The sequence below is a fragment of the Grosmannia clavigera genome (assembly GCF_000143105.1).
Source record: "Grosmannia clavigera kw1407 unplaced genomic scaffold GCSC_108, whole genome shotgun sequence".
Lineage (NCBI taxonomy): Eukaryota > Fungi > Ascomycota > Sordariomycetes > Ophiostomatales > Ophiostomataceae > Leptographium > Leptographium clavigerum.
This window is the reverse complement of record NW_014040837.1, coordinates 384,327-408,524: the sequence shown is the minus strand read 5'-3', so window position 1 is coordinate 408,524 and position 24,198 is coordinate 384,327. Positions and strand designations below refer to the sequence as shown.

At 52.4% G+C, this 24,198-nt stretch overlaps 6 protein-coding genes across 6 annotated transcripts; 3 read left to right on the top strand and 3 right to left on the bottom strand.

Annotated features, from left to right (window-relative positions):
• Window positions 1-581: 581 nt before the first annotated feature.
• CMQ_6928 (uncharacterized protein) lies at window positions 582-931 on the top strand (the record flags this gene model as incomplete). The annotated part of the gene is made up of 2 exons (XM_014320614.1): window positions 582-755; window positions 788-931. The coding sequence occupies 2 exons, from the start codon at window positions 582-584 to the stop codon at window positions 929-931; spliced, it is 318 nt and encodes a 105-aa protein (XP_014176089.1).
• Window positions 932-1,088: 157 nt separating this feature from the next.
• On the bottom strand, window positions 1,089-1,518 carry CMQ_6509 (uncharacterized protein; the record flags this gene model as incomplete). Its single annotated transcript, XM_014320195.1, has 2 exons — window positions 1,089-1,330; window positions 1,494-1,518. The coding sequence occupies 2 exons, from the start codon at window positions 1,516-1,518 to the stop codon at window positions 1,089-1,091; spliced, it is 267 nt and encodes an 88-aa protein (XP_014175670.1).
• Window positions 1,519-6,614: 5,096 nt separating this feature from the next.
• On the bottom strand, window positions 6,615-7,123 carry CMQ_6739 (uncharacterized protein; the record flags this gene model as incomplete). Its single annotated transcript, XM_014320425.1, has 2 exons — window positions 6,615-6,709; window positions 6,940-7,123. 2 exons carry the CDS (start codon window positions 7,121-7,123, stop codon window positions 6,615-6,617), a joined length of 279 nt encoding a protein of 92 aa, XP_014175900.1.
• A 9,091-nt stretch (window positions 7,124-16,214) lies between these two features.
• CMQ_6979 (c2h2 finger domain containing protein) lies at window positions 16,215-17,681 on the top strand (the record flags this gene model as incomplete). The annotated part of the gene is made up of 3 exons (XM_014320665.1): window positions 16,215-16,412; window positions 16,490-16,569; window positions 16,622-17,681. The coding sequence occupies 3 exons, from the start codon at window positions 16,215-16,217 to the stop codon at window positions 17,679-17,681; spliced, it is 1,338 nt and encodes a 445-aa protein (XP_014176140.1).
• Window positions 17,682-21,643: 3,962 nt separating this feature from the next.
• Window positions 21,644-22,802, top strand: CMQ_6768 (tyrosine phosphatase family protein; the record flags this gene model as incomplete). The annotated part of the gene is made up of 3 exons (XM_014320454.1): window positions 21,644-22,022; window positions 22,083-22,227; window positions 22,295-22,802. 3 exons carry the CDS (start codon window positions 21,644-21,646, stop codon window positions 22,800-22,802), a joined length of 1,032 nt encoding a protein of 343 aa, XP_014175929.1.
• A 656-nt stretch (window positions 22,803-23,458) lies between these two features.
• CMQ_6653 (uncharacterized protein) lies at window positions 23,459-24,050 on the bottom strand (the record flags this gene model as incomplete). The annotated part of the gene is made up of 2 exons (XM_014320339.1): window positions 23,459-23,892; window positions 23,960-24,050. 2 exons carry the CDS (start codon window positions 24,048-24,050, stop codon window positions 23,459-23,461), a joined length of 525 nt encoding a protein of 174 aa, XP_014175814.1.
• Between the last annotated feature and the right edge of the window lie 148 nt (window positions 24,051-24,198).

Below are 24,198 nucleotides of genomic sequence, written 5' to 3'. Positions count from 1 at the left end.
ACGCCGGCTTAGTCGTGCTTGGACTGTGCAGAAGGCGCGATATATTTCCTTTTGCGTAGACTTGCGAGGCACTAAGGCGCAGCTCATGCCGGCATCTTTCAGTTCCAAACCCAAAAAATAGCCCCCCCTGCATTGGATACGAGCAAAGGGCCCCGTCTATCCGTTCCCATCACAGCTTGGTATCAGACTTTTGGACTCTACGTCGTACATAGTAGTGATTTTCCTCTTTACCCCCCACCCCTTCCTGTCTGGCTTATCTCAGAAGTCGTGCTCTGGTGTTAGTACGGGCCAAAGTCTGGTACGTGTGCGGGGAAATCAGACACGGCTGATAGAAAAACAGATAAGTGACAGCATATAGTATAGTTTGTACTCCGTACAAGTGGTGAAAGGACAAGATGGCCTGGTCATAGCTGTTTCACGCGAAATAGGGCTTTTCCCGAACGCCAACCGGAAGACGGCCCGGTGTTGGACAGGGACGTATGACTAAGTAGAGAAAATGCGGAAGGTGAGCAGAGAACAAGGCCAAGGAATTGATGCATACAATGTAGTAAGATAGAACCCGAGGGGGAATGGGGGTCAACATGCGCGAGATCAGCGACAAGAAGGATCACGACGATCAATCTGGCCGTACGAAGACCTCCGACGGGACCGCTTCCCAAATACTTCGTAAAACTTTGTATTGGGTTGGGCGATCCCTGAACTGCCGACTGGTCTCGGGCTGGCAAGAGCCTCTCATGATCGGCCGCTCTCTGCGCGTACGAAGTATGCATATCTCTTCCAGGAACAGATACTGTACATAGCGCCGAGAAAGATGCATTTCCGCATCTCCGGCCACGAGCGTCCTCGTTGTGGAGACACTACCGTTCACCGGCCGCCGGATGCATGCACCGGACCATCATTATCTGCTCCGTCCGAGTACGAGAATGTGTAAGATACTGTACATACATAGTATCTATCTTACATATCTGTGGCGCCGTACCGTAGCCTCAAGCACGATACACCCCCACATTCGCCTGTAATCCGCACTCCGTATCTTGCACGCAAGGAGCGAGGTTTTGCGCTAAACCGCCTGCGTCTCGCTGGCTTCCTCAGTCCATGCCCATCGCCCGCAAAACGACGCAGCCGCCGATCATCAGGGTCTGTTCGCGCAGCTCAGCGCTGCCCGACTCGCCGAGACGCCTTGCTAGGCACCCGTCCGGCTGGTCTGCCTGTCCAGCCTTGTCACTCGTCTGCTCCGACAGAGCGGCTTTGTCCAGCACTTGTCGCCCGTCCTTTCCAACAGGTGTGAGCAGCTTTCTCCGCCGGCTTTCTGCTTCGGCCGTCTGGCTTCCTGTTTATGTGGGTTCTGTAATTCATTGTGAGGAGCTCTACCCTCTTTCTGGCCTGTGCGCCTGGCCTGTCCGCTGCTTTTTTGCGCCATACTCGTACAACTCGTACTCGGAAATTAGTTGGTCGGCCGGCAGACCTTGGCCAGCCATCTCCATACACAGTACGCCTGTTGCGGTCGCTGTCCATCATTGCTACCTGACTTCCGGGCTAAGCCGGCATTTGAAAAGCCCTGACCCCCGAAGAAAGAGGAAAAACGAAGCTGTACGGAGTACGGAGCGCTCGTACGGACCACAGTGGAGTGAGAGAGCCGCTGGACCGGACAGGGAACAAGCCGTCTAAGAGGCACGAGACGAGCTGAAAGGCGCCATCTTCTCTGTTAGAGCGCGCCTGCTTGGCTGAAGCGAAACCGGCATTTCTTTGTTCAGGGCCGTCAGGGCCGTTTCCTGCTGCTGTACGCAAAAATCGGCCTTCAGCAATCGGCGGTCAGCTGCGGAGAAGAACGGCCTGATGTCACGATGCTTCATCTCCAGGTGCAGGAAGCCACTGCTACATCACAGCAGCCGCCGACCAATCGGCGATTTTGTCTGCCGGCGAGCCCCCGTGACATGACGGGAGGGCACAGGCTGTTTCTGGGGGGGCTGGGTATGTACGACGTACGACGTAGCAGTGGCAGGTCTATTCTCTGTTGGACGGTCGGGCAAGGGCATGTTTTACTCACCCAATGGCCAGACGTCTCCAGCACACACATCACATCCTCGTGGACGACAGGGGTGCCTCTGGTCTGCCAATCTCCAGTATCCCGGTTTTGATACTCCACATTCTGGTGCTAGAGCGACGTGCAGAAGGAGAGAGCGCGAGCGAGTGAGCGAGATAGAGACGGAAAGATAAGAATGCTGCATACATGGTTAGACGGGCATCCAGAGATAGAGGGGGAAAGACGGGGGATTTGATACAGAGCGCAGAACGCGCCAGAGAACACAGTAAGGCAAGGCGTACGTCGTACATAGTATACTCACCATGTAGACACGATACGAGCTATCCTTGCAGACGCCGCTCCAAAATACCCGCCGTCTCGCTGCCCATTGGATCCTCTCGTCCGCTGCCCCGCTGTCAATTTCCATCCAAGGGAGTGCTAAAGGGGCAGGGAGTTGGCACCAGAACGGGCCAATGGCCTGATTCCCCTCTCATATCCCACCGTCTCACGCACCAGCACTAGCCAGGGCCCAGTAGATCTGCGGCATTTCAGGAACGGTGGATGGCCGAGGGACGACAGCTGAAGAGGGCGCCGTACATAGTGGAAGGTTTAACCTTTTTCTTCCCTTGTGAGTTAGCTCATGTGTTTATTTTGGTCGTCTCTTAGGCCTGCGGCGTGCGCCAGTTCCATGCTCGTAACCCAGACAGAGTACGAAGTACTCACACTGGCACTCAAACGCGGTGCTCTACGAAACGCTGCAGCCGCCGTGGCCGGATGGCGCTTCTCGCCGGTGGGTGGCCACAATCACGTTTTTCAAGACACATCAACAACTGCCCGCCGCGTTTCCTGCTGTATATCGCAGAGCGCTCATCCCAGTGCGACGTCGGCCGGGACCAACAGAGAGCACGCCCCCGAAGACAGGCAGCCCTCAGACAATCGACAGGGACAAGGGGCCATCAAACATAGCGGCAGATGGAGGGCGCCAAACTCATCCAGACTCTGGTTGCGCACAGAGCAGATGGCCCCTCCCTCGCTATATCTCTCTCTCCTTCTCCTCCTCTCTTCTCCCCCTCTTGATCCGGGCAGTGAAGCACAGGACATCGTCACGCATTGCGAGCGGGGTAGGGTACTGTCGTGGAAGCCTGATCGCGTATGTAGCCAGCCATCTTCAGGGCCCAGACGGCTTGCCAGGAGGCCGACAGCGTCTCTCAGAAGCACACCGTATGTTGTAAGATTCGTTGGGAGCGGACATGCAGTTGCCGTCCTCTGGCGGTGTGATGGGGCGCCAGCAGGTGGAAGAATGAGAGCGAGAGAGGACGGAGGCGGACTTGGGCTGCACGGAGGTACGACAGCACGTCAACGTCTCTGCTCCGTAGCATCTTGTAACCCCTCTCCCCTCTCCGGCCATTGGTGCTGTGGGTCCGTCGGCAGGCCTGCTCGCTCACTGCTTTCTTTTTTCTCACCGTCGCTGCACGGCCGTGCGGAATACGTCAAGATCCCGACGCTTTTCCTGCTTCGGCCAGCTGCAGCAAACATAACCCTCCCCGGGTGCCCCCCTCCCTTCTACGGACGTGCTCGTAGCCAGCCAAACGGTGCAGAGTTGAGAACAGTCTCGCTCGCCGCAGGCTCCGTTACTTAGTGTTTCGTCTTTCCTTATCCCGGTCGTCTCCCGGCGGCCTGTGATCGACAGAACTTAGGTGGTCGATACAGGGCTGTGGCGACGATCAGAGCAAAGCTTCAAGCTTGGCTCTCAATTTCCCCTGTCTCTCGCGAGGAGAGTGGGCGGGACAGTGACCACGATCATAATGTCGAAAGGTTTTTGCATCACTTTCTCGTACCTGCATTTGGAGGGGGGCAACTGTACCACGTACGGAGTACGAGAAGACACCCTGTTCATACATTAGCGTCTCTCTGCAAGCAGGGTTCGAAGTGTGCGCAATCAGGCTATAAAAAGCTCAGGACACAGGAGATGAGAAAGGAACCACGATGAAAGTCAAAGCGTCAGGGTTGCAGAGTCCCTCCTCCTAGCAGGGGATGGCCCAAGTCTTGTTTTGCACTGCTCCAATGAGCTATCTTACATAGTACCGTGTCTCTGAGTGCCTTCCGGACTTGGATCTAATACTCGTACGCACAAACAGTCGACTGTGGGCGAGCAAGTTTAAGTCCTGTGATGTCACATCTCCTGCAGCGTTCCAGGAAGGGGCGACCGGGTCCACCCCATCCTCCATCGCGTGGAATCACATGAAAATGCCAAAAGAGGAAGCAAATGGGGGATGAGGCGGAAGGAGCGATGCTGCGACGCAGTATCTTGCAAGCAAGAGGCGCAATGCTTACTCGTACAGAGACTCTGCACGTTTGCGCTAGAACTGTCTGGCACATATCATCATTCGCTGTTCGTTAGTCCCATCCTGTCAGCCGGAGAATATGCCACGTTTTGGAAAGAGGGGGCGATATACGCCATGTTTGGCTTTTTTCCGCCTTTCACTATCCCTTCTCATTTACTCCGTATTAGCTAGTGCCTCGTTCCTTTCGTCTCCTGCACTTTGACAATTCTTTGCCTTCTTTTCAACTTGCCATCCGCTTCCCGCTTTTTCTTCATACCTTCCTCTGCTGTCCGCAATCTTCCCTAGACCGAACCAGTGGTTGGCCTGAAGTGTTTTGCGTGGGATAACGAACACCTGGTCTGTGATGCGTTGCCGAGATGATTTTCATGCGCGCCCGTTCTCGCCTATGCTCACCCTACACACTCCTATTTTCTAAAATATGCGATATAGACTCTGTAGTCACATGGGACAACATACCCATGCCAATCATGCCTGCATACGCCCTTTTCAGGTAAGTCTGGGCAGACGACGCCATATTCGTACTGTTGCAGCGACAGCAAAAAAAAAAATACACAGATCAAGACGTAAGATTCATACACTTAGGGGCACTATGGGCGTGCACTGGCGCCAATAGCGTCAGTTTCGGCCCCGTTTCAGATCTTCCTTGTGCATACGGAGAATATGTCGCATGCCATATGACGAATAATATGCAAAAGAGTGTCCGATTTGGCGACGCCGAGCTTCTGATAGACCAAAAATCCAGCAAAGTCCTGCAAGCACTTTCCGCGTGTGGAGAACTCAGCTCTCGCAATACGCAATACGCAGTATATGGCTTGTGAGCACATGATTCGTGGATGCGGTACATGGCCCAAATAGGCAGTGTCGCCGTCTCCTGACTAAGATTGTCGGAAAGCCGCTATGGGAAGCTTGGATGCCTTTGTGGCTAATCGCAAGGTCTATAACAAGGTCTAGGTCGCTCTATCTTCATTGCTATTCGCATGTACATCCTTTTAGGTAAGATACTAATATGTAAGACACATAGTACGTGCTGTTTTGCCAAGCAGCCGGACCATATGCTCAGTAGGGGTTATCCTAGCACAGTTTGCTGCGGCTACTGCGGCTGGGCCAGTGCAGATTGCAGTGAAGTGGACGGCTGGTGTGCTTGCAGGCAAGATACAGAGTAAACACTCTACCGGTGCGCTCTACTACAGAGCGGGTGCCAAACTTTTCATGATCGTCCACGTCCGAGCGGGACAGCATTGCGCCACTCGTAAGATGTCTACCTGTCCGGTCTGCGATAAGTTTCATGCGCAACTGATTCTTGGCTGCCAGCCAGTGGGGACACTTTGCTGCACTAAGAGAAACACACGCACAGAGAGGCACAGCAGACCTGAGGCTTGTTCATGCAGGAGCTGATGCGTCAGTGCTTTGCAGGCCTGATACAAAGTACGGAGTACGGAGCAGACAATCGAGAGAACACACGGCCCGCCGCAGGAACGTTGGCAGATTGACTTGCTGGACCGGTGCTATCGCCTTTCACTCGTTCGGCCGTCCACGGACGGACGGTGAGTAGAACGCGTCTAACTCTCCATCGCACGAGGTACTCGACAGGTTCGAGATAGTCGGCCGTAGCTCGCATACTACGTGATACTTCGTACGAGTACATATGTACCCAAGGGTCAATCGCCCCCATGTGGGTCCGTCTAGATTGGCCGAGTCTCTCAGCTCTTCATCGAGCAACGCTTCTCTTTTCTTTAGTCCATAGTGCCACTATGCGAGTCGAGACAGAAGGCCAGATGAGGCTTAGGGAAGCGAACGGGGCCGGAAAGTGGACTGGAGCTCAGTATCACGAGAAACAGCAGCTCGAAGGATTCTTCTATAATAGTTCTCGAAGCCAAAATGGAAGGAGTGGGCCAGCTGCTAGCCATTTTCGATGCCTGTCTCCGGAGATCCCGCTGCAGTACTCCGTATCCCACTCGCATTTTTCTCGTCCATCCTTTTCATTTCGCTGTCAAAGACGCCTTGGTGGGCACTCGGCTTCTATCGGAAACCGTGACGTATCTTAAGATACGCTCTCTTCACCATGGCGCTACAGCACGCTCTAGTCTATTTCCATCCTCCGCACTCCGTACAGCCCTTATTGGAGAGGACGCACGCATGCATGATGGGATCCCCCTGCAGACGTAAGTGGCCGCACGTCTGAAGCCGCCAGCGGTCGAATAGGATGCCACTCCTGTGGCTAGCAGAGAGTGGGCTGCGTTGCGGCCTCACTTCAGAAGGATCCTCGCAGGCGGCAGCCTTTCGTTACTGCCTTGCTCCCTGTCTGTTGACTGCTGTGCGGCATTGCCGTCCTTGCACACGTCTGTGTACACGTAACGGAGTACTGATCGTGTGTATCTTCTCGATGCACGGACTCTCTGCCGGCAAAGGCTATGTAAGATATCTGTCTCGGTGTTTGCTTCCTTATCAGCAAGCACCAAATGATGCCGACAAGACAAGCATCCATCTGCGATGTCTGCCGTCCACGCTAATAGCCCGCCCTGGAATACTACCTAGAATAAGTAACTACGGAGTACGGAGTACGGAGTACACATATCTCCTCGTCCTTACCGCCGCCTCGGCTGTAGCGGATGAGCTTCTGGGGTGGGCAGTTGCCATTGACAGGCAGTTGGCTTGCAAACAGTACAAAGTAGTTTCCGTTGCGTAAAGGAGCATGTCGGGAGATTGCGGGATATGGGAGTACAATCAAGGCCCGTATACCGGCTCCGTCGGTCATGTTCGGAGCGCTATGGAGAACTTCGCAGGTCACTCCAGAGTGTTAACAGGTCCTCTATACGTCGTAGCAGGGAACAGGCGAGGCGGTGAGCACTTTACTATGAAAATCAAAGGGGGTCGGGATTCATGCGGATTGTCCTTGTTCACTCACTAATCCTGCATAAGACACGTCGTAGGTCCAAATTTTCCAATTAGTGGGGCTTTTCCAGTGCGGCCAGAGCCGTCCCGCCGGCTTTTTCTCTGAATTGTTTTTCCTCTTCATTTTGAATTTGGGGGATTTGCAGTCCCGATTATGAGAACTGATTGCTAAGGAAAGGAGGGAGGAACAAGCCAAAGCCAAGATTTCCCCACGATAACAACCCCTACCCCAGCCTGCTTATCTTCATAGGTGCTCCTTTTGCAGCCGTGTTTTCCCGCCCTTGCATGTCGACAGCCATTGGCTTCCTCTACGGCAGACGTCTACTACATAGTATGTATCTTAGTACTCCGTAAAGCTGAAATTCACATTACCCCCACCCTTTTCCATTTTGCCGCCTGCAACTGTTTAGCCTCTGCAGGTCCAAGGCAGCACGGAGTACATATCGTAAGATACTGCTTCACACGTGCTCTCAGCTCATTATCTGTGCAGCTGCAAAACAAGAAACCCCCATGATCAGTGTCATGTGGACTTTGTGTGGACTCCGCGCATTCACCGTCTACATACGTCGTAGTAAGATACGGCGTACGGACTAATGTGGCAGCATATGGGCTCGCTCTACTCCGTATGTATAGGGATGCGCGCTCTGCATGCAAGCCATCACCTTCACTTGTCTCTATTGGGAAGACTTTTGGACCATCCTTACTCAGACTCCCCTTTTTGAGAGTAGGATTCGTGATCACGAGACACCCCAACAGTTTTGAACACATCAACTTAAGCCTTGCCGCATTTAGACGCGTCAAGTCTAGGGAACCTGTTTTTATCGCCATTTCAGCGCCCCGAATTTTGTGGTTTGTTTTATCACGATCGGCAGTGATACGCTGGTATACGTCGTAAGATACTTTTATTCGGCCGCAATGGGAGACATAATTGTGGCGATAAGAGCACTAAGCACTAACTCAGCTCGGTCGCCTCAGCGATTGCACTCCTGCTGAAACTGAGAGATCGCCAGCCAGTTCAGCAACGAGCGCGCTGCTTCGTATTGCCAAAAGTCATTAAATACCGAGATGAGCGACTGCAAAGCCAGTCAAGTCTTAACGTAATGCTGACTACAGAGCTCTAAGAAGCTATATAAAATATGATAATAAAAGCGTTCCTTAGTACGTGTAAGATATCACAACCATGCGGCGTAGTGGCAAGAAAAGCTTAGGAATTGCGACGCCAAGTTTAGCGTGCTTGGCATCCTCACAGGTGATGGTTCTCGCCTATTAGTGCGTGTTATAGTTCGACTAATGTCTTTTTCAAAAGAGCCGACCTATTGTGGGTCGGCACTGACAGCCTGTCTCTAAGAGCCACGAGCACGGCTAAGCAAGGGGTCGGTTGCGAATGAGCTTGACAGCCGACCGGCGAAAATATGCCCAGGAGGCTGGACCTTTGTTTGCGCGATGTCTTTTTTCTCCCCCTTTTTCTCCCCTAATTTTTAGGGAGAGGGCGATTTGTCAGGCTCCAAAAGGAGTACCTGTAGTAAAAGACACGATCTAGCAAAATAGAGCCCGGTGCAGTGCTAAGAGAAAATGATTTGCAGTCGACAGGGAAAGGAGCTCGGCAGCGATCCAAGGGCTGTCCCGGCTCCTGAGAACAGACGCACGATTATGGAACAGGTTGGCGCGAGATAAGAAACACGACTGTTATGCATTCCGTAAGATAGGAACGCAAGGTCATTTGATCGGATAATCCAGCAGAAGCTGCAAGCTAAAAAGCACCACACCCGTGAGAAGGACCGGAGCTTGCAAGCAGTATCTTGTTTGACAATGATTTTTTCCACTCAACGGATCTCCACCAAATCTCCACGGGCTCACGACATTTTATGGAGAGTGATGGCACTGTAGATCTGGCCTCAGGCTGGCTGTCTGTTGGTATCTAGCTTTCCGGGGATCTGTACGGAGCAGAGCTTTTAATTTGCTGCTTTTCTTTCGTCATGCCGTCAATAGCAGCTATCCTGCTTTCAGCCTTAGTGCTCGGCCCTGTACAAAAACAGACAAGGCACGGCTACAGAGGGCGAGAGGCAGGAAAGCGGGCAATAGCGGCATTCTTTGTGGTCTTTTGGCTTGTTGTACGGAGTATGTGTATGTAAGATAGGCTAAGCATGCGGACAGCTTCCGCGCCCATTCCGTTCACAGTCTCCTAGCAAGGTCGGCAATCAATAGTAGTGTCCGATATAGTGGCCAGAAAAGAAAGACGGCTCCGTTCCTCGCTGTCCGGGTCAATATGCTTTCCGAGGTCCCCATGTCTTCTACCGGAAAGCCTCAGACTGTTTGGTCCAAGACACGGGTGATGATGGAAGGCAAAGGGCGATAGTGCCACGAGCTAAATTAGACGGCCGGCTTTTCTGGTCCCCTTTCAGTTTCAGTACGGAGCATTGGGGTTGCCTTTGCGGTGTAGTCACTTCGCGATAAGAGGCTCCATGCAGCAGCTTGCCTGCCGCGGTCTATAGACCCTCGTATACCGCTATCTGGCATTAATTTACGTCGTATTGACGGCGACGCATCTGAGGCGGCGATCTGGTTTCCTGTTCGTTGAGTTTCCCGGCCGATTCTGCTCTTTTATGTTTCCGTACTCCGTATACTTGAAAGTACGGAGAAATACATAATGCTCGTAAATGCGAAATTTCTCTCCCCTAAAATAAAGAGGGGCAACCAGGATGGAAAGGAGCGCGGGCTCTCCGATCTGCTCCTTCAGGCAATGCATTCGTGCTCCGTAGGCAAGCATGCGTTGACTTTGACTTACGGATAACTCATTTTACAGACAGTCTCCAGCATGCAGCGCATAGCACATCGTGTCCTAAAATGGCGTATCTTTCTCCGTATCGCACTTGAACGCTGATTTAATCTGGCCCCCACCTTTCCCGTAGGTTACCATATTGTGCATCGTTCTCGGCATATTGCGTATCTTACGCAATAAATTCGGCGACTCCGTCTAAAATAGCTGGATGCACGTCTACGGAGTATTGGGATTGGTCCAGAGAGAGACGGATAATGGCAATGACGAGAGAACACGGAGGGTATGAGCAGTGGCCGGCTCTTCCGTGCTTTGCTAATAGAATGCAAGCTTGCAGAGCTACGGTAACAATGGGCGAGGCTTTTTGCGAGCTACCAGCCAGGTGGCGTAGTTCCAGCGCCCGGTATGACTTGCTTATTAGGGTGCCGTCGGCCGGTCGGTGACGGCTGCGGGCGCCGGTGTTTGAAACCAGCAAAGGGAGGAGGGGCTGATCTTCTTGGGCTCGAGGGGGGCGAAACACTGATATGATGTATCCTTTCGTGCACTTTGCGTCTTGTGAACCGTCCGGGATCAGGGGTTGACGGCAGGAACCTGTTCGATCTTGGGAGGGTTGGGGTAGCTTTGTTATTCTGGCTGCTGCAGGGGAATGGCTGCAATTCTTCTCATCCTCCTCATAATCACCATCGTATCATGTACTTGCTGCCTAGTCTGGGATGGACGAGCAATTGCTGCGAAGGTGACTAGGCTGTCGCCCGATTTCGACTCCTTTCAGACTTAGCATGTATTGCTGTGTCCACTCGTAAAATTAGTCGCCCAGAAAATCATCGTGAGCGCACAGCTCTGCCTGTATTTGAACGTCTCGGTATCAACGCCTCGCCCCAGCCTGGCTTCGTCTGTCCCCCCACCATAGACACCACATAGTACGAGTTGGAAACCCCGAAATTGCAACGTGACTTTCCAAGCCCTGGACCGTGTTCTCGCCTGTTGCTGTTTCGTTATTTTGCTCTCACGCGCATGCGACGTTGGCGTCGCATCTATTGTTTTCGTTGTTTTTCTTTCTCCGGTTCGTCTTGGTTCGCTCTAACTGCTGTTGTCTACCTACCGTTTTGGGCATGAAGGTCACGACGGCTAAGAAGCCAGACAAAGGGAAATGTCGAAAAAGTCGAGGGGAAAGAGTGAGGATGTTGGCCGCTCGTTGCCTGTTCACGGGTTCTCGGCAACTTCAATCAGCCCACAGCGTGTCTAGGCTGTCATTCAGCCATGATGGTCCTGAAAGTGTCTAGGCGTGGCTTTTTTGCTTTCTTTATTTTATTTTTATTTTTATTACTATGTACCGGACCCTTGTAGTCTCTCTCGTAGTTCGTGTTCCACTTTTGCATCAAACCGTTGACAGATGTTCCCGTCATACATTGTATATCTGCAGTCTGCAGCATAGCCAAGGATGATGTCTTGCTGCAATTCAGGCCGACTGACTTTCAATTTCCATTTGGTCGCTTCTACGTGCCCGACTCACCATTGGTCTGCAGTCCAGGTCTGCCAGTTGGTCAGCCACTCTGTCGTTGCACCGGCGAAGCAGCTGCCTGCATCGTGACCAGCCGCATTCTCACACGCCCCCCTTCCTTTCCGGGCTTCTGTTGGTTCTCTTGGTTGTCAATTAGGATGGCTGCTGCCCTATTTTCCTCACCTCTCACCTCTGTTCACCCCTGCCGTCTCGTTCGCCAACCCGCGTTCGCCGGCCAAGATACATACTCCGCACATAATAGACCGACTCTTGCATGCTACTACGTATGAGCATGTGAGCATGCATCTTAAGATACTTTGGCGAGGGGATCTGCACCCCTCTTGTCTCGTTTTCTTGCAGCCTGCAGCCCGCCTTTTGAGTTTCTTACCGCCGGTTCCTCCGTTTCGCCGCACATCGCTGCTTCTCTTTCGTGTAAGCTGTCTTGGCCATTCTATTGTCCTCTCCGTCTTCTCCTCTCAGCCATATACAAAGACGGTCTGTGCAAAGCAAATCAAGCAATTGTGTATACGAGTACGCCGCCTCGTAGATTTTATGGCGTGTCCAGGTCGGGCTCACCCCTCAGTTAGTCAGCCTAAGATAATTTATGGCTCGGCCGCAACTGCCAATCACGGCCATTCATTCGACTAAGGACGGGGAAAAGCTCCCAAACTGCCAAATTTAGAAAGAGCAAAGCAGACATGTAGGACGTCGTTGCACGATATTGTGTGCTCCGCGGTCCTTCACTTTTGTCATTCCACCCGCATTTTTTGCGCCGGACCTGAGAACGACCACATGTGCAGCAGCAAAGTCGACATCATCGCGATCAGACATGACGAGCGCGTAGCTCCACGGACGGCATAGCCGGTCTGCTCGTATGTTCATTTAGTGGCGTCCCCAGCAGTCCTGGTTTTTAATATGCTTGCATGACAACGAGAAAGGAGCAATCAGACAGACACGAAAACGCACAGAGAGAGCGACAGGGAGAGGGAGGGGAGAAAAGACGAAATGGCCGTCAAGACTCGCTCGAGAGCAGCGTAAACACGGTTTGCCAGGATCGCTTCTGTCAACGATAAATGGAGACGGTGGTGACAGGGATGTGGTTTGGACAAGGGGGGTGAGATCTCAAAGCCCCAGTCTCGACGTTTTTTTTTTTCTTTCTTTGCGCTGGCTTTTACCGGGATGTGTGGTCCGCCTCAAATACCCGTCATTCTCTTTCTCTCACTCGCCAAGGGTAGGGTGCGCACACGGAGACCATGCGGTTGCTGCAGGCCCCGGAAGCTCCATCAGATTGCCATTTATGACATATTGGTCGGGGAAGGGTGTACGAGTATCTTCTCTCGACCATGAAAAAGGAGCAGGGGGGCTGCTCCCCTTCTCTAGCCCACGACGCTGTTCTCTTTTCGGACGGCTAGCCTTCTCGCACCTTACCCGACTCTCCCCCGACTCTCCCTTTCCGCCCACCCCTGCCTTACATACCACATTCAGATACCACGAGGAAAATACGATGCTACCAAAACGATTAATACATAAAAACGATAAATTGAAAAGAGGAATAATAAACAGAAAGGCGGGCAGGGCCCGCCGGCTTGTCCCTCTCACTCTCTCGACGAGTATCCATACCCATACCCTTTCACTGTCTCGCGGAGTATATTTCCCTCTCCCATGTCACCCTCTTCGGTACCTGCGCTACCACCCCTGCGGGTGGTCTCTATCCCTCGTCACTGCCTGCTGCGTCTTCCTCCGCCTGTTCAGTACAGGGTCGAGGGGTAGCTTCACTAGCCGATTTCTCTCTTCAACGGCCACCCCTGGCCAGAGGCCATGACCAGGACTGACCGCAGTGGATATCTATAACCTCGTACTCTCTTCTCTATTCACCCTAAAGTTATGGTGCATTCGTTTACATCCTAGCTGTTCCTGTCTTCTCATCTGTCATGTATCGTAACGCCCGTACGAATCGGTACATATTGTCCTCCTGTGTCTCGACCTCTTGACATTCGACCAAGATTGCCGCCTAAAACCCCATATTCTCTCTCCTTTCTTCGCCTCTCCCGGGTATACCCTGGTAACCAGTCTTAGCTTTGCGTTCGTTAATCTGATTCGTGTGCAAATATATATCGAGCCCGTTCTTCCTTTCTAGCCCTCTCTACATCTGGCTCAGCTTCTTCTCACTGTCGTGCTTCTTCTACACCTGCCGGTCGTCCTGGTCGTCCTCCGCATTTCTGTCCTTTCATTTTGCACTAGCATATATCTTCTCTTGCATTCACCTTCTCTTGCATTGTTTGGGCACTTTTCGATAAGCTCCTGGTCAGTTGTTGCGCGCCCAACGACAAGCTTCATATCGCTGCTCCACAACACGCTCAGCCAGCATTCAGGCATCTCGGAGGGAGGTCCCTCTTGTCAACATTGACGAGAATTGGCCTATTAGCTGGCTCCACCTATTCACAAACCGATTGGCTATTTTGGAGAGGACCCTAACGGCCATCCACTGCGACGAGGTGCATGTTAAATGCAGAACGCCAAAACGCAAGAGCTCCTTCGTTTCGACTTTTCCACGCGGCAGACTGCCCGAGCATTCTTTTCAGTTTAGCTCTTTTTCCGACCCTTCTCCACCACAACCAGCAGAAGCACAATTGCAAGCTTGTGAGAACCAGCCAAACGGCGAGACTAAATCAGCCAAATAACGCCTACTACCCTCTCAGGTGAGTTCGTTGCGACCCATAATCTCCAGCTGCACCGTCTGCATGTCTCTCTGCATATCTCTTTGCATCACCGGCACCTTTACTGTCCCTGCTTCTCACCTACCAATACTCGCCCTTTACCTCGTCCCCCTTCTCTTCCTGGGTCTTTGTTTCCTGCTCCTGTTCCTGCATCTGATCTCGTTCTTGTTCTCTCGAGGCAGATCGCGCAAATCGAATGCTTGTCCGTATATATGTCTTGCTTGTCCACCCACGCCCCCTGCCTTTGTCTTTGTCCCCCCCCCCTGAATTCTTCTAATGCTCTACCATCCAGCTTGGCTACGGACATCCAGGAAAAAGCGACGACAACTGACCTTTTTCCCGTCAAGGCCCAATTTTCATTGCGATCTTATACCTGCGTTACGACAATCACACATCACTCGACGCGTTTTCGGTAAACATTCACTGGCTTCAAACTGCAAGGTTTCAAAAACAAAAAACAACCAGTGGGCGCATTCAAATCTGGCCGAATCCACAACCGCTTCCGCATGCTATTGTGTAGGTTGTAATATAGCGAAACGGTCTTCTGAAAAGGGCAAAGGACGAAAATAAGAGGGAAAAAAGAAAACGGAGGGTCTCTACGAGTAATTCGAAACAAGGAATCAACCGACCAACCAGGCCTGCAGCACCTCGACCAAACCATCCACCAACACGAGCAACTCTCCGAAAGAGGCCCACAACTGGCGCTTACCCCTTCAAACTTATACCACGTACAGCAGCCGTTAGCGAGGCGTCCCTGGCCTAGTCAGCCTGTCGCAACCACCTAACGGCTTTTGATCGTTAGCCTGAAAACCTCGTGGGAGTAAAAAGCGTGCCTGTGCGTACGACCTAGCCTAGAGCAACCCCCCTGGTCATTGTGTTCTTTGGTAAGTAGCTTTTCTTGTCCTTCCCGGCCCTCTCTTCTCTTCGCTCTGTTCTCTCTTTTAAGTATCCTTCAATCTTCACACCAACAGTCGTTACCGGACTGTTCCTTCCCACCCGACTTGGTGTATTCATAAAGAGACTACCTCTCACTCCTCTCTCCCATTTCCACCATCCCATGGAGTTTGCTTATTCCCCTCTCTGATATATCTTCCCTGTTGCTACCCTCCTGCCGTTCTGTCTGCTGTCGGCTTTATCTTTCCACCTTGTTGATATAGCCGGCATACTTGAGCCTCACTGTCGCCGTGTGTTCACACAAGTCTTACGACACGCTTGAACACAGCACATACCCTTGCGTTGCCTCATCTGGCACGGTGCTCCCCTACATTCTTACATTCACACACGCCCTGCTTCTCTTTCTTAATTATTTATTACCCCCTGTTCCTCGATTGTGACTTTCTGGCCGAGCTCGAAACGTCATTTTGAGAAGTGGACGTGCTGGACGACACATCCAAGCCTTTTGTTATTTGTGTGCCACTTTTGGTTCTTTCAAACTGATTCCTCGAAGGTCTTCCCGTCACTTTAGACATCTTTATTGCCTGGAAAGTGTCCTGAGCAGCCCGCCATAATCTGCATAGTTTTCCGAGCGCATAAAGGTCGATCAAGCTTCCACGCCATTTTCGAGCGAGTGTGTTTCGTCTATACTACCCCCCTTCTCCAGACGGCTCTTCTAGGGTTTAATATTCTCTTCTCGCATCCTTGTCACCGGTTGTAGAGCGACCTAGGACAGGCTATCTTTTCCCGCCCTTGATACGCATATATTTGCTCCAGCATATATAAAACAACCCGATACATATTACCGACTTCTCACATCTTTTGACGCCTCGTTCCGTGCCTGTCGATAGTCGATTTCTCAACGTCGTCAAACCATCTTACAGTATCACCATAGAGATGGAACTCATGGAGCTGGTGGATCACGATCCCGCACCGCGCCCGTTTCGCTGCGACTGGCAAACATGCAACAAGGTGAGCTCGCTTGACTTCCAGGTGCAACCTATCTTCCGTGAACACCGCTGACAACATGCAGAGCTTCAATCGCAAGTCGGATTTGCAAAGGCATTACCGCATTCACACCAATGAGCGGCCCTACCAGTGCAACACGCCTGGCTGCGGCAAAAGCTTCATCCAGCGCAGTGCTCTGACTGTCCATATCCGCACACACACGGGGGAGAAACCACACATGTGTCAGCATGCTGGATGCAACAAGCGCTTCTCTGATGTTTGTGCCCCCAACGCTATTTTTGCGCAGCTATACATGCCCTTTTCGAAACGCTGTGGCTGACCTCAACTTTACAGTCGTCGAGTTTGGCTCGCCACCGCCGTATTCATACCGGAAAGCGGCCGTACAAGTGTGCCCACGATGGCTGCTTGAAGAGGTAAGCAGTTTCTCACCCTGACACGGTTTGCTTTTCTTTCTAACTGTCTCAGCTTCTGCCGCAAGACGACTATGGTTAAGCACCAACGGCGATCGCACCAGCGCGGCATCCACTCGTCTGAATTGGACGACTGTACCTCGGAATCTGGCAGCGATGAGTCGCCATCGACGCCCAAGAGCAATACCATGTACTGGTCGCCACCGCAGGGCTTGGCCGTTGGCCCTATGGTGCAGCATCCGGGCCATGCCGTCCACCGTGCGGCATCTTTTGCCGACTTCGGCCAGCACGTTAACTACGACATGGCACCATACGCCTCGGCCCATCGCCACAGCATTTCGACTGCGCCAAACGACTTCAACGGGCAACCAGTGCACCATCCAAATGCCGCCAACGCTTCTGCTGCCGGTGTCGCCATTGTCTCTACAGCCATGGCGCCGCACAACGCCGGGATGACGATTCTGCACCGGACGGGCAGCATGCCCCAACATCCGTATTATGTGACTGATCAGAATAACCCGGGCGTTGCGACGATGAATCCGAATGCCCACCTCACGGCTCAGTATCACCAGATGCCACGACAGTCGCTAGAGCGTGTGGCCATGGACATCCCGTACTCGACGACGCCTGGCCTGGCTACATCTATACAGAGTAGCCCTAGCAGCTACTCTACTGCTGGTCGCAGCCCGTCCACCCAAGACAGCTTCTACACACACCAGGCAACACAAGCAGCAACCTATGCGCTGCATTCCGCGTCACCGATCGAGAACCAGGCCACGCTCGGTCACTACCCGCCACATCAGGGACCACAGCAAGGCACCCAGGCACATCATGCTGCTGCCCAGACAGCGCCGGGCGCCCACGAACAATATGTACAGCACCATCAGCCGCAATCGCAGATGCCACAACCGCAGATAACACACTCGCAGCCGCAATCACATGTGGTTGAGGAGCAGTGGTACAACGGGGTGCCGTATCAGCAGCCGGTCGAGGTGCCGCAGATGCCGCAGCTTTCGGCCTACGGCTCGACGGTGTATGATCCGTGGGGCGACGCCAAGATCGAATTCGAAACCGCGGGCATACAGATGCCGAGTGCGCGCATCGAGCAGATGTAGGGCTCATTGCGGTCTGTCTTGCAACGACCTCGAGCTCTTCTCCTAATCTTGTCTTCTGCATCATTTTCGTTGTCTATCATCTATTCTGTTTAATCAGCCGACGCATCATACAGAAGCTTTCCACTGTACCCCATATCTTCACCCTTTCACCAATACCCCCAGAGGTGGAGACATCTCATGTACCACTATTGTTTTCCATTTTGCTTTTGCGTTCCTCATATCTGTGTTCTTTTTCCAGGCGGCTTTCGTGATTTTCCACATCTTTCATACGTTTATTTCCTGGGAGTCGCGCCATCCTCCTGATTGTATGGCAATAAGTCATGTTGCCTTTTTCACTATGGCCATGTACGTTGTAATTGTTGCATCCTGAAGACCTGTCGTTCCGCATACTCAAATCACGGTTCTCGCAGCGGAACGGCGTCGTCGGCACTGTGATAGCGGAGGAGTTGCGGCTGTAGCGGTGTTCCTAGCGCGTTGCTGTTTATTTCCTATTGTCGATTTTGGAATGAGTCACCGGAATATTCGTTACGACGTCCTGATTTGACGGCTGCCGCATTGCTGTTTTTTGTCGATTTTCTGTTATATTGTCTGTCTTGGGGTGATGGGGGAAGAGAAGAGGTAATGTGCTGTGTCCAGGTATCACAGAAATGCAATTGGGCATTTCGCTCTAGACCATACGCCTTTCGGTAATGAGGAGGGGAGAGGAAAGGCAGTACTTACAGAACTGGAAAAGGGAGGAGGGAGGAGAATCAGGAGACACACACCCTGGTATGGGATTGGAAACGAAGCACGGAACCCCAGCCAGAAATCGGCGAAAGGAGGGTTGTGGCAGCGACTAAGAGGACGACGATGCATGATAATGCATTGGCGAAATCATTGTAACACTATTACTGCTGTGCTTGGAATCGGGCCCGGCAATGCAGAATGCTCTGCCCTGGTTGGATATTATTTATACATAGCCAGTCCACTAAACATTGTTATTCTGTCGAGTCTTGGGCCGTGATCACTGTAATTTTTGGAAAGCGGGACGGCAGTTCAGAGAGGTACTTCCTTATTGGACATTGGCCTCTTCATAATATGATGTCCCGTTTGGGAGACTGTCGCCAATTCTCGAGACAATAAAATAACAGCCGGTATCTCGAGTCGTTCCCGTTGACAAACTTCTTCCTGAAATAAACCCTGACGTTGCCTTACCGCTTACTTTCATCCACCAGTAGCATTTCATCTCGGTCGATATCTCCGTTGCTCACTGCCGAAAAACACAAAACCATCCCGGCGATGTGTCAATACGCGCTCGATTTCTTTGCCCGTCAATCCGCCCAAAGACAGTCGATACCAACGAGGGAACCACCGGCGAACTAGAGCTCTGAATTCCCGACCTTCACATTCGCAACAAGTTGATGACCCAGCTGTGTATTCTGGTCACTTAAAACACAGTTTATGCAATGGTCGCGTTTGGGGAACGTGTCTTGGGAGTGTAACATCCGATTTATGCAGCAAACCAGCACAATTCCGCAGAATACATCGGTGCCCGTTTCCATGGCTTCCTGGAGTAAAGAGGTGGCTGGAAAATGACCTCGACACGCTCTGAGCCATTGATTGAGCCAATCGGTATCTTCTTTAATGCTTGCGGAGGCAGCAATGTACGGACTCTATGTTCAAGACAGTATGAGCATCGCAAGAAATGCTATCGAGCCAAGTGCCTCGATTTCACCGCATTTGTGAGCCTCGATAATGCTCCTTCTCCAACATTTACTACCATGCAAAACAGTCGCCAACTTTTACCACCATAGTAAGCACAGTATAGCGTTCGCCAGGCCAGGGGTTTGAAGACATTTGTTTCACACAAAGCGGACAGCTGCGCATCGCTAGCAGGCAACCTCAATAATGCGAGTACGACTAGAAGTCACACTGCAGCAACAAGACCTGCTGCCTACACTCTCCTGTAGATCTAGGCACTAGTCAGACATCGATGACAGTGCACGTATGCTTCTTTGGAGCTCTAAAATTAGACCAAGGCTCGACATCTGTCTTAGTTCTGGCACCACGTCTGGAGCCGAATCTGGACTGAAGTTGTAGAAGCAATGACAGCACCAGGCAGCAGCAAAAGATGGTAAACCAATAACTGCTCCTGATTTCAACACAGGAGACTGCGTGATGATGAGAGTGCACAGTCAGAGGGATGCATTTTCCGGCTCGACCTGACACTCAAAAGGCCTTCGCTCATGCAGGCTGCGCTCCGTTCCGCTGTCGCCAATACCAGAAACTGAACCGTGCGTAGACGCACGGAGGTATGCCTATTTTCAGGCACATTTGGACTAAAATGGATCGGTCTTGCATTCGACGAAATCCATTCTTTAGATCCAATAGAGATGTTACCCCACCGATTGTGTGTCTGATGCATCTCTTCCTTGACCCGTTCCACACTATCATACCGAAAACCTGCTCCTGCTCTTTGCTCGCAGGCGAACCTGGTGCGAAAGCAGGCTTTGATCAAATGGTCGGTGCCAGTTAGCTTGTCAGTAAAATCGGACCTCTAATCGTCGGCCTCGGCGTTTACAAAGAGCTCGAATTTAATACTCCGTACAGGCTGACCTAATACGAGACAGTGGTGTGCAAGAGCTTGCCGAAATGGCACCGATCTGGTTCGAGCACGCGGCGGCTATCGCGTCCTGGAGGTTTACGAGAAAACAAGGTTTCCATATTTCTCGTACGTCTTACAACGCAACGGTGCACAAAACCTCCTTTTTTGAATTACCTGTTGACAGCTTATTTGCCTCTGCGAGCATTACATAAGCGGTCGGATTGTGCCGTCTATACCCATGGCGTGACTGAAGCACTCGGAAGGGGGCGGCAAATTAGGTTCCTTAGGCTGCTGAGGTGGTCACGAGGTGCCCAATACGGAGTACTTCAGTACTGGTACTCGCCCAAGGCCGATCGTTCTTGCCTTGCTTTCAGAATGCGCCTAGGCCACAGTCTACGAGTCCCCCGTACTTCGTATTGTGCCCTCATTCCTCTGTATGGTGGAATGACGGCCATCTCCCCACTAAGAATCCACGCTTTCCTCTCTTTGAAGATGTCTTTCACGAATAGAGCATAGACAAGTTGTGTCGTGTGTACTCCGTATTATTTTTACTTTTATGTCACTTTTCCTCTTACGGGATGAGATTTGTCCTCGCGGCCGGGGCCTTCCCCCACTGCCAATGCATCATAAATAAATGAACAAGTATTAAGATAGTTTCATTAATCCTTACTCGTACACTGCTGGACGTCCTTTCTGGGTCATCTTTTCGCGCACTGTTGACTGCCTGTACACTATTTATCAGCACCTGTTGCTTCCACTTTTCCTCACCGACCGCCGCCAGTAATCCCCTAAGCCCACACCAGAAAAGGAATCCACCTTTTTTTTGCCCTCACTCTTCGGCCTTCTTTCTCTTTCATCTACTTCTACGAAGTAGCTTTCGATCTCAGCGTTTTACTTTCGCCTTGAATTTCTCGTCCTCTTCTCAAATTACACTCCGCCTTCTCCACAAAGCCTCCCTGCCACTTTTCGTCTGCACACATCGGCAAGATGATCTGTCCCACAGCGTCGTTGAGCAATCCTCTTTAATAAGAGGTGGGCAGTCGCTCGACTTACTTGCACAGGCCCCCAAAGGCACGCTTTAACGCCTGTATTGCAAGCCGGCCATCTACCGTCCAATATCACCCCCATCAGCGACAACACAACACGCAGACAAAATCAGCTATACACACTCCTTTCCCGACATCGTTTGGTACTCGGCTGCCCTCATCCCCGGCTGCTATATCTACCTGAGGATACCTTTTTCCTGGATCTCCTTTTGGCAGTATATGCCACCGGCCATCACCGTTTCCTAGCCCACCTTTGCAGCCTCGTTAAAGGCATATCTCAAAACCGACTGCACCTTTGCTTCTCTGTTGCTCGAAAGAAAAAGGCAGCGAAGATGGTCACTAAACGGAATACTCGCTCCTTCGTGGCCGAGGAGCTTACTGCTGACGAGCGCGATATCCAGCTCTGCCAGACACAGAGTGCGGCTCTTCGTAAGGGCAGCACTCCCAACCTACTGGAGAGCTTCCCAGAAAAGGACGTCAGCAACAGCATCATCCACGGCACCAGTAACGGAACATGCACAAGCAGCAGCAGTCCTGCTTTAGACGACCTGCCAATCGCCGTGAACCTGCCTACGATGGAACGCACTACGTCCTTGTCTAGCAGCAAGAGCAGCAGCGGTGCCAGCTATTCATCGTCGGCGTACTCCTCTGCCTCGTCCAACGCATCCGAAGCTTTTCTGAGCGCTGCGGACTCAGGTCTGCTTGCGGAAGGTAATTAGCCCGCCCCTCGACCCCTACTTACCCCTGTCAACACCTGCTGACACATACAAGAAATTACGTCTCCCCATCAGAGCGCGAACATTGCTGTTGGGGCACCGCTCAACTTTGGCCAGGTTGTCTCAGGCCTATACCGGAGCAGCTATCCCCAGCCGGAGAATTACGCTTATCTGAAGAGCCTGGGCCTGAAGACGATTGTGTATGTGTTTCTTGTTTCCAACAGGCTAAAGATTCTTGACGCGCCATGGCGCTAACGAGAAACACAGCACACTGGTGGACAAGAATTTCACGGAAGGCTATCAGAAGTTTATGAGTGCCAACAACATACAGCACCATGTGTTTGGCATGAAGGGCACAAAGAAGGAGGAGATCCCTCTTTCGACCATGGAGGCGATTCTCCGCCTGGTGCTGAACCGTCAGAACTACCCGCTTCTGATTCACTGCAATCACGGAAAGCATCGGACAGGATGCGTTGTGGCTGTGGTGCGCAAGATTTGCGGCTGGAACAACGAGCGGATCGTGCACGAGTACCGGACATACGCAGGCATCAAAGAGCGTGACTGTGATGTCAAGTACATGCGTGCCTTTGAGTTGTCGCACATTGCGTCGCTGGTCGCAGACGAGACACTGCATGTGGACGAAGGCCCAGCCCAGTCAGCTGCTGTTGGCTTCCGCGTGCCACACTTTCTTCGTGCCGCTTTTGTTTCCATGACGGTGCTGTTCATCTGGATGATCTCCGGGTCGAAGATGCAGCAGCACCACAGACGGCATTGACCGACACAAATGGACACCGTGCCAAGAGACATCATTTCTTTCCTTGTTGTTTTCTTTCTTACTTTCGGAACTGGGTTTACGGGACACGGGTACTCGGTATTTTTTATACGTACAAGAAACGGGAGACTTATCAAGAGCTGAGAAGTCTTGGTAGAGACTGGGAAATGGGGTACTGGAGTGCAACTGGCTTTCTTCTTTCTTTCTTGGGTGGTGCTTGAACAGCTGTATTGCGCCTTCGTGCACGTCTTCCCCTGGTTCATTCCACTCTGATAAACGCACAGACATTAGCAATCGGGTGCTCTTATTTCATTCTTTTTTCCATTTCATTTGGACTGCAAACTAGACACGTCATGTTTCTTCCGCATGGATGCATCACCCCTGGCGTTACGTTGAAATTGGGGGTTATCTACAGAGTACAGATATATAGTACATAATTCAAGGCATACTTGATATTGTTAATTTGATATATTATATGTCGCCGATTGTGTTCGGCTTTGTATTCTGTCGATCGTACAAGTCCGTCTTGGCTCAAGGCCTGCTTTTTGGGTTGTTCCGTAAAGTTGCCATCCCATGTCCCCGTCGAGTCCCTCTGTTACCTGGACACTACCATACGATTTGAGAGCGAGAAGCTCCATAGCCAGCTCACAGCTGCCAGCTCATTGTTTCTCAGCGCCCCAGCGGTCGCGTTCGCGTCTCGCCTCGGCCTCAGCGGCCCGGTCGCCCGTGATGCTGTATGTGACCGTACCGGCCACACAGTTGACGGATGCGAGGCCCACGGCAACGGCGCTGACAGCACGACGAGCCGGTGTCTGCAGGCGGCGCGTGGACGTGCGCTGTGAGGACGGTGTCCAGGCGCGGGCGATCAGGCCGGGTCCGACGCCGCCACCACCGCGGCCCCGCCGCAGCGACAGGAGCACGTACAGCCCGCTCCAGGCGGCGCTCATGCCGGCCGCATCGACGGCATAGCCGGCCACGTTGACGTAGCCGGCAAAGAGCAGCGCGGGCGCAAAGAGCAGCGGCAGCGGCTGGACAGGGCGCGTGTGCAGGGCAGCCACAAGCGTGGCGAGGCCCATCGACGGCATGGCCGAGGCTGGAGCGGGAGAGCGTCAGAAGACGGCCGACAACCGAAAAACAAAGAACAGAAACGCGGCACTTACACCCCCACGCATCGAGCTTGGCCAGCAGCGAGGTCGACTGGCTGGCTTCTGCGGGCACTTCAGGCGGTGCGGGCGCGTCTGGCGCAGACATGGCGTGCGGACGCGTCTGCGTATTCCTCCGTATCCGTGACCGGGCTTCGAAGACGACAAGAGCGTTGTGTGTGGGCAGACCGGGCGAGGAGAGTTCTCACGGGACGGGAAATTTTCTCCCGTCAAAGGTCTCAGTGACGTCGTTCCAC